Here is a 19,871-nt window from a genome sequence, read left to right as displayed (position 1 = left end):
GGTTTGTCTTACCGGCACGTCAATGTGAAGTTCCGCGAACACCTCCCGGGTGCATTACCGTACCCTTTTCAAGAGCGCAAATTCCGTCGTATTTGCCCAGCACACGCGCAAGCCGTGCACCTCTTAGAGATTTGCCGACCGATTAGGCCTAGCGTACCTGCATCTGGGTCACTCCTTCCCAAGGAAGCCGGCCAGGGAGCTGCGCCATCCTTACATACAACACCGCGACTACCTCCTAGATTCATCATCAGACGTAGTTTGAGTGTGCAATGGTGTTTGTATCCTTCTGGCGTGCGCACACTCTGCTATGGTATCCAAGGATAAGCCGCACCTTGAGAGGTTCTTTCCAATCGAACTCGACTAAGGAACTATGCCTTTCTCAGGGAAGGACCAGCGAATACCCCCAGGCTACATTCCTAGGTCTCGGGGGAGGGTACAAATACCTTTGTATCCTCCTGGCGTAAGTGCTCTCCTCAGACATGTGCGGGATCATGCCGGATCTTGATATAGACTTTCGGATGGAAGAGCCACTGGATTGACGATGCTTCCTATCCACGGGCACCATCGAATACCTCCCAGCTACGTCTTCAGGTCTGGTTCAAGCTTGTAACCCTGTCTGTATCCTCCTGGCGTGATCATCTTGCGCTGCACAGCCAGAGATATGGCGTATGCTACAAGGCCTTTGCCGTAGACATTGATAGTAGGCTTATGCTATGCTCCGTAGGAAGGACCACGTATATCTCAAGATACCTTTTCCCACTTAGCTCTACATTGCAATCCACTGTTGTAGCCTCCACGGGGTAGTATGCCGCACCGAACTGCTAGGAGGTAGATCGATGTATCCATAGAACGAGCATTATTGCTGGTTGTGAAACTGAGTTGATTGAACACGATTGGGGGTCTTGTGCAACACGGCGTAATTTCGCGTATTGCGAAACTTATGATGGAGCTGATATACGACATCCTATTTTCTCTCACTCTCATTCAACCACTTATACACGACCCTCGCGTCCTTCCCTTTATACCTCTCGTCCTTCATCGCCTCATCAAAAGCCTCCAACGTAGGCTTATCGAGTATAGTGCGCGCGCCTACCATCTCCGCAAGCTGACTCCCCATGCCCAAAACCTTTGCACAAAGCTCGATGCGGAACCCGCCTTCGTACCCTCGCGAACTCGGCACATTGGTTTGTATACCCGGTACTGGATTGCTCTTACTCGTGACCCAACACTGACCCCCGGAGACATTAATTACATCCGTAAGCAGTGCAACGTCTAGCCCCATTTTCGAGCCGATGTTCAGGGCTTCAGACGCGGCGAGCGATGTAATGGCACTGAGGTAGTTGTTGATGACCTTGAACGCTGTACCTGCGCCGATGTCGCCGCAGAGAAATATCGCATCTGGTTTGCCCATGTGGCTCAGATAGCTCTTCACGGTAGGGAAGATGTCCTTGTTGTTCGCGCCGGCCATGAACGCCAGCGTCCCGTCCTGCGCACCCATGGGTCCACCCGATACCGGCGCATCAACAAAAGTCAGCATCTTGCTTGCGCTGGAGTTTTCCACTGCTTTCGCAACCTCCAAGATTGTAGCTGTTTCGATGGTACCGCATTCCATGATCAGCTTTCCATCTCCACCTTTTGGTAGTTTCTCCGCACCGGCCAGGACTCCTGTTTCTTTATCAAGATATACTTTCTTTACGGCATTCGAATCTGGAAGCATTGTTATGACTGTGTCGGATCTTTGGACAGCATCGTATCCGTTCTTTACTACTTCCACTGGACCCTGACCTGAGGCGTCTGATTGGAACTTTTCGAGCGCGGAGGTGGATACGTCGCATATTAGGAGGGCATGCGAAGAGTCGAGGCCTTTTCGAAGATTGAGGGCCATGGGATAGCCCATTACGCCAAGACCTGGGAACCGTAAGTATGAGGAGTGATAGGGTTAGCTAGGTAGGAAGGAACGCACCGATGAAGGCCACAGTTTTGCTTGGTGACGACATCGTATTGAGAACGTGATCGTGTCAGTACCTTCTTGTCGATTAATGTTTCCTTCTCTTTGGATTTATGGGAGTACTTTCGCAATCGTAGTCTCAGCTTGCTATTGTGAGGCGTCAATTGGCAGGAGCCATGCTCAGTAGCGCGATGTTTCCTACGGGATTGCAGTCGCGACGGACTCACCAACATCTTTCCCCGCACACCACCTCGCATCTTGACTACCTACCACCAAACAACATCTCCATGCTCAACGGTCCCCTCGTACCAAGCCGCGTCGTGCTTCCCCAAGCCTTGCCCCGCATCTCACCCCGCATTGGGGAACCACATGGCTTCTCCACCTCCGCAACGTTCGCAGATCGGCAATCCGGCTAATACTCTACACCCTGCCACCGACGTCGATGTGCAGCATCTCTCTGTCACTCACACTTCAGGCGTCCTGCGTGTCGAAGCGAGTGATGGAGGATTTATGGAAGTTGGAGAAGGACCTGGGCCTAGACGATGGACACGAGTAATGAGCGTAGGAAGGCGCATGGCGTACATACAGACCGGATATGCGCCTTTCTACTGAACATGCATAACAGACGATACTATTTGACCTTTGAGTTCGGATAAGCTATCGTGAAGCCATCCGCTCCTGTTTCCTTCGCTTCTTGACATCTTTCGGCAATGGCAACGCCAGGCCTTCAACGCTCGCTGACCGACGAGAAACATGAACAAGTGCAGCGCGAATATCTTGCGCAAGATGAAACCCCGGAGATCATCGAGAACAAGAAGAAAGAAGATGCGTTGCGACGCAAGCTGGACTGCTTCGTTGCGCCAGTCATGATGATGCTGATGCTCATCAGCTATCTTGATCGCGGTAACATCGGGTTCGCTGCAACGCAGGGTATGACGACGGATATTGGACTGAAGGGGAGCGAGCTGAACGTGCGTCACGGCCCCAGCAAATGTCCTGAAAATGGTCAGACTAACGAAAATACAGACGGCTGTATCGGTATTCTACATCTTCTACATTCTCGCCGAAGTATGTGCATTCGCCTGCTGAGACTCTATATATCTGACAGCAAATAGTTTCCAACCTCGCTACTTGTCAAACGTCTTCAATTCAACAGAGTGATACCAACGATCACTTTCTGCTGGGGCATTACCTGTCTTTGCACAGGCTTCGTGCAGAACTTCGCTGGCTTGGTTACCACGCGTATCTTCCTGGGTTTCTTCGAAGGATGCCTGTTTCCGGCAATGACGCTGTTCTTATGCAACTGGTACACTAGAGAAGAGCTCGGCATCCGTATCGCGTATCTATTCATCGCGTCGGCGTTGTCGGGAGCCTTTGGTGGTCTTATCGCTTTTGGCATCCTGTACATGAACGGAGTTGCTGGATGGTCGGGGTGGAGATGGTAGGCCGCAGCTTTCGCACACTTGATAACCCTTGGACTAATGCATGATACAGGCTTTATGTTATCGAGGGTATTGTCACCATTATCTGGGCAGCCTGTTGCATCTTCCTCGTCCCCAAATCCTTCGAAACCGCCTACTTCCTCAACGACGATGAGAAGGCTCTCATGCGCCAGCGCGCACATCGAACACAGGCCTACTCCGATTCTGAGGGCTCTGGTCATTATGGAAAAGCTGATATCAAAGAAGCAGCGAAGGACATCAAGAGTTGGGTGCATGGTGTCATTCAGATCGCCGTCGTGACAATTCTATATGGTTTCGGAACCTTCTTACCCATTATCATCAGAAATGGGTTCAACTTTTCCACCAAACAGGTATTGATAGCCACTCGCGGTTTTAGATACGTCGCTGACGCGCACAGGCGCAATATCTCGTCATTCCCGTGAACATCTGGGGCGCCATCGTCTACGCAATCGGCGCATACCTATCCGACAGGTATCAAACGCGCTTCCTACCTCTGATCCTCATGGCGCCCGTAGGCATCGCCGGCTACGCCATTATCCTCTCTCCAGTGAGCCCATACGTCCAATACTTCGCCACCTACCTCATCGCAACAGCCTGCTTCCTCTGCACCGGCGGAAACATAACCTGGCTATCTGCAAACTGTGCGCCTGATGGCAAACGCGCAGCTTCTTTGGGTATTTTACTTACACTCACCAATATTGGTGGTGTGGTATCTGGCCAGATCTATCAGAGCAATGCGGCGCCGAAGTATACTTTGGGCCATGCGTGGAGTTTGGGCTGCTTAGCTTTTGCATGGTGTGGATGGTGGATTGTTAGGGCGATGTATAGAAGGAGGGAGAAGAGGAAGGATGTTAAGCTTGCACAAGGGTATACTATGCCTGCTGGCAAGCAGTATACGGATCGCGAACCGGACTTTAGGTATCAGATATAGCTGCACAGTTGTCCGAGGCACACCAAAAACCTACAACTGTCACATGAATTGAGTCCAGGCTGGAGGATGACGCGTGACTTTAAAGATTCAAGTGTAAATCTAAAGAATAGCGTGATGTGCTTCAAGCTCTTTACAAACAGTATGTTCAGTGTTAAAGGGTAGCGTGGTTTAGTTCAACCTTTCGACGAACAGCGTGGGATATAGCCAGAGGGCTTGAAGTATAACAGGCTCATACATGATTTTACTCTTTGACCATTTTCATGCACCCTGGACGTATACCAGGCCCCCAATCGTGTTCATCTGACTCAATTCTACAACCATCAATAAGTCTCGTCGCAGAGATACATTGGTATGCCTATTCGAGGACGATACGATGCTTGCTGAGGTCGCTCTGGCCGAATTGTTCCATGATCTCGCCGTTCATTACACCATGGATGTAACATTCGCTTATAAGTTTGTGCCGGCCTTCTCTTGCTGGCGTGAGGAGGAAAGGGGCGGTTGCCCCGAAGATGACGCAGCATACGTCGCCGACTTCGACCAAGTCGCCTAGTGGAGCTAGTCCAATACGCCCATCTCTAGTCAAAAACACGCTTGCGTTGAAGAGAAGTCGAAGCCCAGATCCGAACCTTGCTGCATCATATCTATGGCGTGGCGACATCGCCACAGCCCCTGTATCACTCGGTCTTGCTACACTGATAATCTTTCTGTATGCATCAATCACGCTTTGCTGTCTCCTATCGGAAATGGCGGAGAAGCCACTGCCGATTGCGTAACCAACCATTAGGGTGCGCAAAAAGTCGACTTGTCGCACTGTGATACCGAATTGTGATGAGCTTTGCATCACATCATCCCATAGCGTATCGATGATTGATCCGTCTAGCCCGCTGGCAGATACATACGTGGGATTCAAGGTCGCTTGGTCCAGTTCTATTCTCTTTGATTTCCAGATGACGGTGTCGAAGGTGCATGCACAAACTGTCAAACAATTCTTGCCGTACTGGGTGGCTGTGAAGAACTCTCTGCTGCCTCCAGCGTTGAACCAAATGTTGGGGCTCGTTAATGGTAAACGATATTTCCCAGCGACATGCCATTTCGGTACCCAAGATGGATGCATGCCGTTCATGAATCTGTCTCTACTGTCGTGAGTGACAGCCGAAAGAACAAACGGCGCTTCTGCGGCATCATCCATCAGTACACAAGCGAGGCGAAGATTAAGGTCATCTATTGAAGATGTATAATCTGTCTCCACTATCGCGTGGCCGAGACTATCAGTGGCAGCTGGGCAACCCAAGAATGCGTAAACATGGTCTCTATGATCACTTGCTTCAAGGTATCGGGCTGCCTGAAGGACAGACACAAACATGTCGTTTGAAGAGCGAGTGGCGAAGTAAGTCAAGCCAGTGCGGGATTGCTGCCATCGTTCTGGCCGGTGCGTATTGTAATGGAGGTAGAGTGGTATGTTCCTCCCCATAAGATAGTTGATTTGCCCAACGACATTTCGAATGGTTTTACGGAAGTCCTGCTTTTGCGAAACCCACACACACATTTCCAATACATCAGCGATATCGATGCTGACCGAGCCCCAATACAAGCGGCATTCCTTAGCGATGGCGGCTTCCTGGACAGTCCATACTCGTCTGAACCAGGGAAATTCGAAGAGTTGCGCGACCCCTCGCCATCTTTCCTTTTCCATACAGATAGGGTACGGTTTTACGAAGGGTCCCATCTTGTAAAAGTTCTGGTCTGCCTGGGAGAATGAATCCGCCAAGTAGGTATTCGCCTCACACATGAGAGCAAATACGTTTTCAGCGATATCCTGGTTATCGCGATCAAGCCACACAAGTGTACGTTTTGCATTGGTGTACACCTCGCCCATTCTCTCGACCTGATGTCCCTTCTCTCTATCGTCTTTCTGGTTAATGCACAAGGCATCCGCCCATAGTACTCGAGGCTCAGATGTGCGGCGGAAGTTTCGAAGAGCATCTGCGAGGCTGGCAGTGATTGGCACTCGCAGTCCATTACACCATATGTTGACAGTGTTTTTGGCATCACCCCAAACGTACGATATCGCTTCGTAGGTCGCTTTGGAGTCTTCTATGCCAACAATTTCGAGGCTGCACTTGATGTCTTGGTCGGTTTCGCCAGGTTGAAGCTTCAACACGCGTATGAATTCGCCCACTGGGAGTGCTTTGTAGATCAATTTGTCGGGTATGTCATCGCTTATTTCCAGTCGTTCGATCTCAGATGATGCGATTGTACATTCCGAAATGGTTCAATAGTGTGCTGAAAGATCCAGCTCGCTCGTAGATATGTCGTGTAGATGAGAGAAGGTAAGCAGGGAAGAAAGGCTGAGACTACATGGAGGTGGGCAGCTGCAACCCATGCACATGCTGATAGGCGAGCCGTCCTGCGCGGATGTGGCCCCCAACACCCTCGGTAAAGTATCGCTGGAACTCTGGCAGATCATTGTCGGCACCAGAAAGCACGCCAACTTGCTTGATGGGACGTCAACGGGCACTCTCTTAAAGCGAACATGTAGATATATTAGACCTCTAAAGACCACTTTGTGCCCCAGTAGTATCTAATGCCAAACAAAAGAAATACCCCCATACCATGTATATGCCTGCCAAACCCAGCCGCGAGACCAACCAGTCCCACGACATCAGATGCCGCCTAACCCAAGGAAAAGTGGTATGCTGTGGTATCATCCATATGCGAGCCCTAAAACGCCATATAACACCTTAACGAGTCGCTGCCTACGGGCAGGTCAAACTCCTCGTCCTCTTGCTATCGCCCAGTCCCAACACTTCTCCCCTGACATGCTTGGGCACTTGGGCTTTCGCCCAGCACTGCATGGCTACTCTGCGCATGAGCTCCACCTCCTCATCGCGCAGTCTGAGTTGTCGCTTCGCCAGCTTGCTCTTCCTGAGCTTGACGCCCTTCTCTTGCACCGCTTGTCCAGATACCACGAAAGGCACCGTAGGATGTGTCAATCCCCGCTTCGAGCCGGGGCGTTCGGTTGTCGGCGACGAAACGAGGGACTCGAGGTTTACGCACTCAGCGATGAGAGCCTGAATACCAGCGGAGAGTTGTGTTGCGCGCGAGAGAATATAGCCCCAGATCTCTGAGCCCTCCCAGAACGGGTCGTTTATAACGGCGTGTTGGAGCGCGGGGAGGATGTGAGGGAGCGGAGGCAGCGTTCGGTCCTCGATGTGCTGAGGCGGTTCTTCCTGCGTCGGTGTCGCGATGTTTGCTGTGCTAAGCAGACTTGCGGCGATGGTCAGGCGGATGTGGCTGTCGGTGCTAAGGGTTGCTGTTACGACGCATGCTGGGCAGCCCCGGGTGCGGCACCAGTCTGATTCTTCGGTTATGAAGCACTGCAGGCCGATGAATGCGCTGCGAGATTCGCCTGAGAAGGCCAGTTCGAGATCAGAAGCGCGTTGTGTGCATAGTGCCGCTGAGCCTAGTGTTGATGCGCGGGAGAAGAGGGTTACGACGGGCATGATCAGGGCGTGGAGGATATCGCGGTGGAGTATGTAGGTTTGTTTCGCTTGGGGAGAACATTGCGTGTGTGTTGCGCAGAAGCTGGCATACTTGTTAGTGATTGAGGTTTGCCGTGGAGCTGGGGGTGGATAGGCATGTGGAGGTGGAGAGAAGCGATACGAAGCGCGATAAGCTACTCGCGACGGGAGAAGAGGAACAGGAACATGAACATACTCAGCATCACCAGCCAGATGCCTCCTCAGCGCGCAAAAGGCCTTTGACTCGCCCAGCGCCTCTACATCCTCATGTGGGATCACAAAAGGGCTCTCCATCGGCACAGCGTATCCGTAGTCCATCGTATCTCTCTGTCGGCGTGGCTATCTCGCTTCGCATCGGTATGCAGTCGGGCTATCTCGAGTCGAAAGGCAGACGAGAACGAACAAGCTTCTTCGCACGACGAGGCTAAAAAGCAAATAAGAGGGGGAAGAGCAAAGCAAGCAAGATACCAGGGAGAGAAGGCTTCGAGGGTATTATCATTATTCCCTGCAACGGACGGCCGTTCCCTATTTCACCCCCCAAATGACGCGAACGAGCCTCCCTCATGCCCAGGAGCTCCACCCGCTGCTGCGCTGCCGGGGTGGAGACTGCTGTAGATCTAGACTTGCATATTGCGCACCCCCCTTTCCTTATCCGCCCACGCTTGTGCAGAGCCCGTATCCCACGACTGCTTTATGTAGCCAACTAGCTCGCGCCAGATGGCATCACCACCGGCCGGGAAGTACTGCCTTTCGGATTCGGGCAGAAAACGCGGCGTGGGCGGTTAGTTCCCTGTTGCGCATCAACAGCTTGCTTTTCTCCGCACTTCAGCAGCATCAACAACGAAGAAGCGGTGGAGCATTTATTTTGCGACCTCGTTGATTTGAGGGAAGCGAAATGCCTCCTGTATCTCAGACAGCAGGTGTACCCGCGCCTACGTACTTCTCTCCCTTTCCCCTAAACCAATTTGCGAGCATGATCTTCAATGATGCAAGCGCAGCTACACCGACCCGACCGCGCAGAGGCCGATCAACCCGAACATCGCGATCGAAACGAAAACGACGTCGAGGGTAGAGCGGTCGGTTGACAAGGACGACCCCGCTGAAACACGTTTCGATAAAGAAAGTCGCTAGCCCAAGGGTTCGCGAGAGGCACTAGATATCGCGACATTGTTAACTGCCGCACTATTGGAAGCGCGTAGCGGCCGACATCACCACCTCAGCTGCGCCATCTCTCGACTTGCAGATGTCATGGACGCACCGCCTGTATCTCTGTGCGAATGGTTCTTACACCTGCACTGCGAACTATTCGGCCCTGCGTCGCTGGCGATATCGCTCGGTTTATGAAATATGGAGCCGAATTACGCGTATCGCTTGCTGGTACCGCGGCCGTGAACAGGGTGCGTCCCGTCAACATCGCAACATGCTACAATGACAGGACAGAAATGTTTGCGTGGAACGGAAGATTGGTGGTGAAATTTTCATGACGCTACAATGATTGATTCAGATACAGGCTGATACGGGCTGAGTGGGAATTGGCTGACGATGGCGTTTGCGCTACGGAGGACGGGCGCTCCCGTGATCGACGCTACAGCAGGATGCAGTCTCAACTTTCCTGCTTGAGATGCACTATCGTGGTGCAAACTATCAGTTTCGCTGTTGAGATGACGTTGCCCAGCCAGTACCACGGCTGATATCGACGCCTCTTCCCCCTTTCCGGTCTTCGTTCTTCCCCCCACGCTCACCCACCAGTACAGTAGGAGACCCCTGGGACGTGCAGGCGCATCGGCTTGTAATCCGTCGATTTGGCTGCTAGTCAGGAACGACTGAAACGTGCAGTCGCGCTATCGATCAATTGTCTTGTAGCGCACGCCGGAGTGACAAGCGTTCGAGAATGATGCCATATTTAGTAGCATGACAGATTCGTCTTGTAAGAAACGACTGCAGCTAATGTAGACTTTGCGTCTATCGGACTTGGCTACCAGTGGACTTCAGATAACGGACAAGCTATGCATCGGCCTTTTGTGGTTTGTTGCACTTCGATATCGAGAACGGTAGCTCTGATGAACTCTAAGATTTGTTTGGCCAGACCGTGCCGCCGGTATCCTCTGGTCGATGATAAAACATTACAATATCAGCGAAGCCTTCTTCACCTAAACCAGAAAACTGAGTACGACCCATCGTTGCTAAGGATGCGTCGTTGGGTGCCGTCGGCAGTCTGCTTCCTCCCGAAAGGATCCGTAAGTAGCATTGTAAGCTTCTCTGAAATCGGGCCCATCTCTTGCTTCGACACAGGTATGGGTGGGCTCAACAGACTCGGATCAGGCTGCAGGATGGCAAAGATGCTGCTCTTTGATCGACCGATCATCCGACGATGGACATCTTGCAAGTGGTCGTATAGGGGCCAGAGTGTCTCCAGGTATCGCGCGGCGACGGGTTCGCATGGTTTACATGGCTCGAGCATATCCATGCACGACTTGGCGTACGTGAGATCAGCTTCGACTCCTTCAGTTTGACCGTCCATGAGTTTAGTCGTTGCGCTGAAGAGCAGGCAAATGGCAGCTGAGAATGCCCAGTAAATACTATGATCGTTAGTTCGTGGGGTGTTCGGGTTTTGTATACGAACTTACATGATCCAGCAACGCGTTGTCAGCGTACCGTCAAAAGAGATAAGGCTCAATATGCGAGCAATGTTCTGGGCAGCCATTGCACATTCCTGTCGGTATATCTTGACATCTTCGACTGAAATGTTATTCAACGCAGATGGAATTCCGTCGATAAGCTGGGCTTCTGCTGAAGCCACTAGTAGCTGGCGGTATAGCAGGACCAGTGCACCAAGATACATGATCTGAATCAGTCAATAAAATGATGATACAAGAAGATGGAAGGTCTCCTTACGTGCAACATAAAGACCGCTCGCCTTTGGAAGACTGTCAAGTCTTGTGCGGCACTAGACAGAAGCGTAGGGATCTGTAACGTTTGCGGAACTTCTTCACGCCACTTTTCCAGCTTCATTGTGAGCATGGTGATGTTCCCTTTGGTAGCTAGCTCTGGAGATGCCAGTGTCTTGGCAACCTCGGCGGCTATCAGGTTGATCTTGCTGGTTTGCATGTGTATGAGTTCATCGATGGACAGCTGATCTTGGCGATGGGCAATGCAGGCGACCTAGCCATGTTAGTATCATGAAAATCAATATAGGCTCGCCCTGGCATACCTGGATGTCACTGGCTGTCACCTCAGTGGGATAGCCGAGGGTGTAGGCAAGCCATGAATCCATGAATACGAGGCTACGGAATATCTTTCTCCAGTGGTCGTCCGTTGCTGAGCGAGACGAAGTTTGCAGAGCCGGATACTTCCAACGGGCGATCTGTAGTCCTGCAGCTGTGGCTTGTTAGTACAATCACATGATCAAGTGTACGAGTTGAACATACCGATAAGATACTTGGCGCTCATGTGCTTCTCGAGCAAAGAATAAAAGGACAAAGATAATAGCAAGCGCATTGTGCGGAAATAGTCTTGTCTGGCAGTCTGCTCGTTGAAATGAAGGGTCCCAGATGCGTAGAGCAATCGGCGCATCCGATCAGGGTAGGCATCGATGTCGTAATGCGCGCCCATAGCAGCAACTGTGAAGCATTCGGCAAGTGTCATGTCGTCCACCTTCTTTTGGGGCCGGTAGATACGGTCAAGTATCTCATTAACCTCATCATAAGTCCACATGAAGAGCAGCGACCCAGTTCCTTGCACGAACGCGTACATGGACCGCCGAACACGATCCTCGGTCGGCAAAAATGCTTGACTGAACTGCTGGCCGGATCCATTGAGTATCTCGCCTCTGAGGGTGACCAACTCACTGAAGGCCAGCGTCAGAGCATTGTGGCATGCTTCGGCTTCGGGTCCGGCTGATATGCTGCTTGATTGGAGAGATACCGGGCTGTCTGAAGAGCTCGGGCTAGCACGTGAGTATTGTCTCGTGTTGTTAGAAGTGTCGGTCGTTGAGCGACTATTCGTCGGTCGCTGTTTGCCAATGCTCGGACTTGATTGTTGCGACTTGAACTCGTTCAGATAGGCCTGATACTTTCGCCAGTTATCCGTCTTCTTGTAGTCGTCCATTTGGGCTTCGAACTCTTGCATGGCTCGGGCCGCATTGCTTTCCCAGATACGCTTTCTCTCTGAAGGAAGCTCCTGCCATCTCCGACCGACTTCGCGAGCTATATCCACAAAGGATAGTTGGCTGACCTCATGGTCGGTACGAAGCTGGTCGGCGAAGTTTACATCTGACAACAAGTTAGATCAAGTCCTGATGATATCATGTGCGAAGAGCGTACATGCTGTCTTTGGCTTCTTTGGCGCATTTGGGTCTGCCCGCGGATGCCGCCTGTACCTCCTCTTCTCTCGTGGTGGCAGGGACGTTGTTTGCCTGGTGAAACTTTCCAAAGCGGAGGTCGATAATGACGTCGGCTCAGGCGAGTTATTTTCTGGCTCCAGTGATAGTGATTGAGGGATGCCGCGGTACGTGGCAATCTCTCGCTGTAGTAATCTCCTGTGGCCAAGCTTGAACTCGAGCGCTGTTAAATCGTCCTCCGTGATGTCTACAACCGTCTCCCAGTTGTGGAACCCATTCTCAGCGAGCACCTGAGCATACTGAGTGAGCCCAAGTCGCTCCAAGACTTCAGTGAGGTCTGGGACAGAAGAACTCGGAAAGGTAGGGATCGCCATGAGGGGTGACGTCTGTGGTGGAAGAAGATGGGAAAAGGGACAAATGGCATATATGAGCGCTGCCACACGGCATGACAGATGCCGCGACTATGGCCTTACAGGCGGGCTGAAGCTGAGATGGACGTTATAGGGTAGCGCGCAGTCGTGGCCGGTGATCCAGACCGCGTAGATGAAAAGAAGGGTGTTCTGGGAGAGCCTCGAACGTCACAGCCCGGGCCCACTTTTGACACACGCTAGTGGCAGTAGCCGGTTTCTGCCACAGGGCAAGAACTTCCATGGGAATTCAAGACGCCGCCACACGACGCGCCCATGGTGTTTGTGTTTTTCCATGAGCACGTATTGCTAAGACGGCTCGGTCCTGCTGCTGTTCATCTCATTTCGCTATTGCTGCTGAGCGCATCGGCCTTCTCTAGCGTGCTACCGACATCAGCAGCAGCACCGCGCTGTGTCCAGACCTCAGAACACCACGCAAAGACAACGATGCGAATCATGTGGCCCAAACACTCACTACCAGTGTGTTGCCGCTCAATGCAGCTATACGCGCTCCAGAATCAACGTATGATCTTTTGCGCTATCTGCCGAGGGAATGATTCCCGGGAAGCTTAAAGTTGACCGCCCTTCCACCACTCAAATACATGAAGCAGCTACGGAATTGCTTTCCACCTCCCTGTTCCAGTCAGAAGCCATCATCTGCACTACAGTGTCTCTTGAGTGTGTAACCCACGACCGGGGTTTACCGATCGAAAGCTGCTCGACGATCGTGTTCTTATGTAGGCCAAAGGCCTAGACTGTTCGTGCATCTCCGACACAGCGGCGCGCCATCTCGCCAGCCTCTAGCTTACCCACACGACTTCCCGGTTCCCGTGCATCTCTGCGCCACACCTCCGCGCGATGAGTAGGGAATGTCTCTTCGCTTGGATCGGTACCCTTTCCCCACACACACTCTTGCTGATCATGGCCATGGTAGATTCGCGCAGCCTTGCCATTGGCGCTGGCAAAGCTGCTGATCTCCATGTTGTGAAACGAGCAGCCTCGTGGCCGTCGTGCTAAGCACGTGCACTCAGATCCTGTTCATCGACTTGGAGCATTCAGCCATCAATCATGAGGCTCGTGCCTGGATCACGCATGACGATCCACGCTACACAAGCAACAGCTGTCAAATCGCATCAAAGGGTACAGCAACCGACACATGCACCACGTCCTTGGCCAAATATCAGGCTCTCTTGAACTATCAAAATTAGTACGACTGCCCAATCCTTACACGAGCTACTGCAGACGATGGGCTTGGAAACGCCCCAAAATAACAGTGTTCTGTACGCATCATATCGAGCAAATGGGGGTCAATTTTCGGAAGTATGCACTACGCTACAGGTACTTTTGCATCAGCTCTTTCACGCGCTCCAGGTTCAGCGCTTCAATCTTGTTTCCGTTACCGTCCATTGTCTCCGCCATACACAGGACATTGTATATTGCTTCTTCGACTGCGTCAGCGCTCGCCTCAAATAAGGCATTGATTGTCTGATCGTCGGTCATGGTCACCGATACCTCTCTCGCCTTGTACGGATCAACAGATGCTTGCCCCGCTGTGACTGTCTGCACGTTCAACTCGTTGGCGGTAGAGAACGCGAGGAAGACATCGCCGGAAGAGTTCGTGCCGTAGCCACCTACGCGAGACAATCCGACAGTCGCACGTTTGGCGAGCCTTTGCAGTTGTTGCGGGTGAAGCGGCGCGTCCGTGGCCAGGATGATTATGATGGATCCATCTTTCTTGTCCTTCTCCTTCTTCACCTTGAACAGTAGGTTCGCTTGTGCCAGTAGTTCTGGATCGTCAGGGTTCTCCTCAATCTTTCGCTTCTGCTCTTCATAGATGAGTCTCCCAATCGGCGCACCTCCGATCTTGAGATCCCACATCTTGCCGTAATTCGCTTGGACCAGAGCCGCGACTGCATAACTCTTGCCATCCTCACCAGGCACTACACGAGAGCTGGATCCAGTGCCACCCTTGAAGTAATGGCAAATCATACCCGTTCCACCGCCCGTGTTTCCCTCTTTCACAGGGTCGCTGCTTGCTTTGTCGATGCCATCTACGACATGCTTCGGTGTCACAGCAAATTTGGACACATCGTGCAGGAAACCATCAAAGGTCTCCGCGACGACAGGCAATAGGAACCAATCGACCTTTCCATTCTTGTCGCAGTTCTCACGGATCGCATATTCGTAGATGCCGTTGTACGCTGAGCCAACGCCAAAGCTCCCCGTGATGATGATTGGGGAGAAAAGAAGGCCCATCTCTTCGATCAGATGCGCTCCAGTCATTTCCCCAGAGCCGTTGAAGCGGAACATGCCTGCGAAACAAGCTTTGTGAAACCAGTCCTTGCGCGGAATGATGGTCGTCACGCCAGTGTTGATGTCGTTCGGTGGGGCATCGGGATAAGCAGGAGATGAATGGATGGACTCAGTGTGCACGAGTACACCGGGAATATCTGTCAGACTGTTCTTTGGGCCGGGCTGGTAGCGACCAAGATGCAGAGTTGGTAACAGATCGCGGATGCGCTGACGCGGGATAGTAGAGGGCGCCGAACCGGAAGCCATTGCAGGTGGTAGTGATGACAAAGATGCGATGATAATTCGAGGGATTGAGATACCTAGATACTCTAGAGGAGAAGTGTGAGTCTGCTATGTTGCAGCCTGGATGCCTCAGATACTTATACACATTCCTACAGGTCGATGTGTCTGCCTAGCGTATGCACTCAAGAATAGGTAGCTTACCATCCTCGCGATCCTCCCGGATACCAACACAACGCCTTTCTCAAGGGCGCAATTTGCGCAAAACATGGCGAGGGCGTTTTCGCCTTCCTAGTCTGCTCATAGACTTGCCTCATCGCTCTCGCGGTCCCTCCAGGCACCAACATAACGCTGCTTTCGAGATCGCAAGCCCTGCAAAACCTCACGATGGCCGTTGTGGTGATGGAGATTGCTACATGCGGAAGACATGAGCCTTTATGAGTCACTTTGAGCGATAGCGATTAAACCCACCGCATCATAAACTCATTGGCACGGAGATATCTGGATGCATGCTGGCGACGGAGTTCAAACGACACGAAAGAGTCAGACCCGACGACCCGCTCCTTCGCGCATGATTAGCGTAGTGGCTTGCGAATCAACCCCGCCTCCTCAATTTGCGAGACGCGCTCCTCAACACCGCTGGATCACAACGTTGCAACGTTTAGCAGTCAAGGATGAGGCAGCTGTGAAGCCATAGCGGTCGTTGGACTCACGTGTGCGATAAGCGGCCGCCGCGCCCGACAATATTTCCGAACAGTAGTTCACGACTCAGGTGCCAAGGCCCACCGAACCGGTTCCTGCATAGCGCATCTCCAACACCACAAGCTTGACCTTCTCCAGTCGATGTGATCTCCGCAATGTGCCGTGTCGGAGTTATCTGACGTAGTCGGACCGCTTTCGAGCACCCCCACCCTTGCTGTGAGAAAGAATCCGCAAAAAAAACTCCGAGATACTTGCTCGATGTTCTTGCCTCTTCATCTTTACCACCGGACGGCAACATGCTTACACAGCTTCTTGCAGTAGGGCTTCTGAGCCTCGCGAAGCCCGCCCGAGCAAGCTATGGATTTTACGTCGGAAAGAACCTAACGCAGGATGGCAGTGTTATGCTGGGTGGCACCGGAGAAGAAGTGTCCTCGCACTGGCTTCAGATCTTCCCAGCAAAAGATCACGCCCCGAATGCGACAATCACAGTTGGAGTTACCGAAGACGCATCGATGCCTGGAAAACTGATGAACATCTCCCAAGTGCCGCACACATTCCGCTATCTTTCGATGGAATACTCCGACTTCGAGGGCTTCCCACCTCCACTGACGAATGGTGGTGTGAATGAGAAGGGCGTCGCTGTTAGGGACATCTGGGCACAAAACCGAGATGATCTTATTGCCATGACGCCAAACCCTCAGACAGGTTTACAATACTCCGACCTAGCTCGTATTGTTATGGAACGCGCGAGCACCGCCCGCGAAGGTGTTGAGCTCATTGGCCAGATGATTGCAGAATACGGATATGCCGATTATGGAGGTAACTCGCATCTCATCGCAGACGCGAACGAAGGCTGGGTTGTATGGCAGATGTCAGGAGGCAAGAACCTTTGGGCTGCAGAACGTCTCGGCGAAAACGACGTACGTGTGCTTTACCCAGGTTACATTGAGGAATTCCCGGTCGATTTCGAAAACAGTACAGACTACATGGGTAGCCCGAACATCGTGAGCTTTGCCGTCGAACAGGGCTGGTGGAATCCGAACGGCACCGAGCCGTTCAACATCTTCAATGCGTATGCCTACCAAGCGGAGGGATACACTGCGCGAGACGGAGGTGCGAAGTACATGTCTCAAGCGGCTCTTGAGAACGCCACCCGCGCAATGGCTCCGGTGACCGAGAAAGACCTGATCGAGCGCGTTCGCGACTACCGTATTTCAGATGATGAAGCCGGATATGGCCAAGTAGTGTCTCTTCGCGCAGACATGGACCCGGATCTGATTCGCATCTGGGTCGCTCCAACCGGATCTGTGACGGCACCCTTCAACCCGTGGTGGCTGGGTGTGAAGAGCGTGCCACCTGAGTACGGCCTCCATCGCTATCTCTACAAAGATGCCGCATCCACCTTCTTAGATACCGACTACCAATACCAAGAAGCCACGCACTTCGCCGGACGCATCTTCAAGCAGGTCCTCTACTACACTTGCTCAGATCCGGAGTCATACCTACCCATCGTCCAAAACATGCTCCACGGATTTGAGAACGCGTCATTCGCAGACATGGAGTGGGTTGAGCGCAGCGCTAAGACTTTGGTGGACAACGGAATGCGGGAAGATGCGCTAGAGCTTCTGACTTTCTATTCGCATACTAGGGCTGAGAAGGCTCTGGCTCTTGGAAAGACTATGGTCGATGCGCTAGACTCATATGTCAAGCTTATGGGACAATTCCGCATGCCGACTGGCGACCGCATCAACGACCCTGGGCTTGGAGCGGAGACTGTGAATTGCTTGGTTGGCTGGGATCCTGATCAACCGGCCGATCAACAAAGACCATTGAAGAGGTTCAGGCGTCAAATCTAGTATGAAGCGAAGGGTACGAGGGATCGTTGTGTTTATCTGTCATATTAATTGCTCTTGTACTTCATGCTACAGTTTCACCTGCTGTGGACCGACAGAAGCACCCGCGAAGCTCTGATCTGAAGCTGCTGCAAGCACCACTTCTCCATAATCGTAATTTCCCAAGCCCTTGTTGTGCACGGTCGCAGGAATGCATGTCTGAGGTTGCCTTGTAATCTTTCCAAGGCTGCGCGAGGATAAGGAAGTGTCTCGAGAGGTGATTGTGATGGGAGTTGAACTCTACCCGTGGACGCGTCGAGATTAGAACATCACATGATTCGGCTTACTAAGCCGTAAGCGAGACGGCCCTTGCGGACAGCGGCCCCGGTGCTTCCTTCCTCCCACGCATCCATCGCACGCTGTCAACATGATACGGTCGAGAAAGTTCCGACAGACGCGTTTGGTGGTCAGATCGAGGTGATCAATGCTTTGTAACTCAGGCCGAACGCGTATCACTGTCCGACGCCGCATCAGCAGTCAGACGCCCGCACACAGACCGCCAACCATATACACCAGATGCCAAGACTGTCTTGCATCTCGTGAGGAACCTGCTGTTCATCCTTCTCGATCCGAGCTCATTACCCAGCGTGTTAATCACATAGCTTCATTGTTGGTGGACGGGGATCCGGCGTCCACCGCCTATGCACCCACAGACCAGGTTGACAGGTCAAATACGATGTCTGCATGCACGCCCATTATGCGAGACCGACTTTACCCGGTCATTCTACCATCGCGTCTAGGCCGGACACCTCTAATCTTACCCAGTCCAGTATCTGTCGGTTGGATGAGCAGAGGAATTGGGTATACGACCAGGTTTGCCTGCCATGGCTACAGATCACTTCAGGGATCTTATCCCTAGTGAGCCTGCGGATAGCTTGGCCCACGTGGAAGTACAACTCCAAACATTGGAATTGGGATTTTAGCTTTACATACTGCAGACGCGATGCAGTAAGCGGCAGCCGAAGCACACAACAGGCTCGGCCCGCCAGATGCGTGTGGCCCGAAGGCTAGTCCCCGGAAGGCTTGTTGAGACACCTGGCATGCGAACTTGCTAGTAAGGCTTGCAGGACTTCTCGCTCCTATAGCGATTCTTACCAGATGACCACGCATGGCAGAGTTAGGATGAGGTCCAGGCGGTTGAAGACGAACACTGGGGCTATGACTAGCACAGACTCGGCAGTGTTCGTCGTAACAACTAACTAGATCCATGTGTCAGCCTGCACGCGATCGTACCTACAGGGAGTCTGCATGGCATCATGCCTATCTTGAATGTGTGGAAACCAACTGATATAGCTGCAGGGTTCGATGGTATCTCGGTGATGCTCGACTGCGTATGATCAGCTCGATGACCGATCTTCTTCGTATACGTTGAAGACTGCAAGATGAGTTTAGACCCGGGTTGCCGTCTTGTCAGCCAATACGTTCGATTTGTTCGACACCCGCGTCTTTGCGTAGCCCTTCATTGGGTAGTCTCTAGCGTACGTAAGTGTTAGAGATTTCGTTGAGTCGGAGTACCTACCACTAAGATGCATGGGAAATGCGCACTGTGGCCCTATCATCGCAGAACAAACACGCCACCGCTGAGAAGAGCATAACCCTTTGTTATGTCGCGCCAAACTGGTCTTAACGTTGTGCTACCATGGCCTCGGCTTTCCCGCAAAGACCTTTTAGAGCTCTGGCTTATTCGGGTATGGAGAAGCAAGGAAATGCCTACCACTTTCCTGCATCTTCGGAATCTGCTCCATACCGGCAACGGTCTTCTACTATGTAAACAACCACGCAAATCACTACCAAACTGCCCGAAGCGATATCGAATGCCTTCAGCAAACGCCTATGACGCCGGAGCTCCTTCCGCGGATATCACATATCGTTGCCAGCTAGACAATCTTACCGTTCGTTAGTGCGTCACAGTCAACACTCTGCAAGAGCCAAATCTGCTAGTACAAGCCACAGGCAACTCAGTCAGCTATTCTGCATCGCTATTGGTGTTTGATAACCGCATTGACGCTACGCTGACGCTCTTGGCCATGCGTGGGGTAGACCGTAAACTGCTGTACATCCGAGCTCTCGTCACCAACAACGACAACACAGCGAAGGATGAGGCTATGCCTCCCGGTGATCCGAAGAGCTGCTGAT

The 19,871-nt window shown here is 52.3% G+C and overlaps 6 protein-coding genes across 6 annotated transcripts; 2 read left to right on the top strand and 4 right to left on the bottom strand.

The window, feature by feature from the left end:
• Positions 1-579: 579 nt before the first annotated feature.
• Positions 580-1,997, bottom strand: J4E78_006374 (uncharacterized protein; the record flags this gene model as incomplete). The annotated part of the gene is made up of 3 exons (XM_049366986.1): positions 580-711; positions 1,001-1,908; positions 1,964-1,997. The coding sequence occupies 3 exons, from the start codon at positions 1,995-1,997 to the stop codon at positions 580-582; spliced, it is 1,074 nt and encodes a 357-aa protein (XP_049221692.1).
• A 661-nt stretch (positions 1,998-2,658) lies between these two features.
• On the top strand, positions 2,659-4,342 carry J4E78_006373 (uncharacterized protein; the record flags this gene model as incomplete). Its single annotated transcript, XM_049366985.1, has 5 exons — positions 2,659-2,919; positions 2,975-3,016; positions 3,064-3,389; positions 3,443-3,761; positions 3,809-4,342. 5 exons carry the CDS (start codon positions 2,659-2,661, stop codon positions 4,340-4,342), a joined length of 1,482 nt encoding a protein of 493 aa, XP_049221691.1.
• Positions 4,343-7,098: 2,756 nt separating this feature from the next.
• J4E78_006372 (uncharacterized protein) lies at positions 7,099-8,181 on the bottom strand (the record flags this gene model as incomplete). Its single annotated transcript, XM_049366984.1, has 2 exons — positions 7,099-7,927; positions 8,060-8,181. The coding sequence occupies 2 exons, from the start codon at positions 8,179-8,181 to the stop codon at positions 7,099-7,101; spliced, it is 951 nt and encodes a 316-aa protein (XP_049221690.1).
• Positions 8,182-10,009: 1,828 nt separating this feature from the next.
• On the bottom strand, positions 10,010-12,576 carry J4E78_006371 (uncharacterized protein; the record flags this gene model as incomplete). Its single annotated transcript, XM_049366983.1, has 6 exons — positions 10,010-10,442; positions 10,491-10,708; positions 10,759-11,025; positions 11,075-11,241; positions 11,292-12,134; positions 12,186-12,576. 6 exons carry the CDS (start codon positions 12,574-12,576, stop codon positions 10,010-10,012), a joined length of 2,319 nt encoding a protein of 772 aa, XP_049221689.1.
• A 1,365-nt stretch (positions 12,577-13,941) lies between these two features.
• On the bottom strand, positions 13,942-15,168 carry J4E78_006370 (uncharacterized protein; the record flags this gene model as incomplete). Its single annotated transcript, XM_049366982.1, has 1 exon — positions 13,942-15,168. One exon carries the CDS (start codon positions 15,166-15,168, stop codon positions 13,942-13,944), a length of 1,227 nt encoding a protein of 408 aa, XP_049221688.1.
• Positions 15,169-16,139: 971 nt separating this feature from the next.
• J4E78_006369 (uncharacterized protein) lies at positions 16,140-17,699 on the top strand (the record flags this gene model as incomplete). Its single annotated transcript, XM_049366981.1, has 1 exon — positions 16,140-17,699. The coding sequence occupies one exon, from the start codon at positions 16,140-16,142 to the stop codon at positions 17,697-17,699; it is 1,560 nt and encodes a 519-aa protein (XP_049221687.1).
• Positions 17,700-19,871: the final 2,172 nt, after the last annotated feature.

The sequence above is a fragment of the Alternaria triticimaculans genome, assembly GCF_023758025.1.
Source record: "Alternaria triticimaculans strain BMP 0046 chromosome Unknown scaffold_8, whole genome shotgun sequence".
In the NCBI taxonomy this organism is placed as follows: domain Eukaryota; kingdom Fungi; phylum Ascomycota; class Dothideomycetes; order Pleosporales; family Pleosporaceae; genus Alternaria; species Alternaria triticimaculans.
The sequence above is the reverse complement of the archived record's forward strand: the minus strand, read 5'-3'. Positions and strand labels throughout refer to the sequence as shown.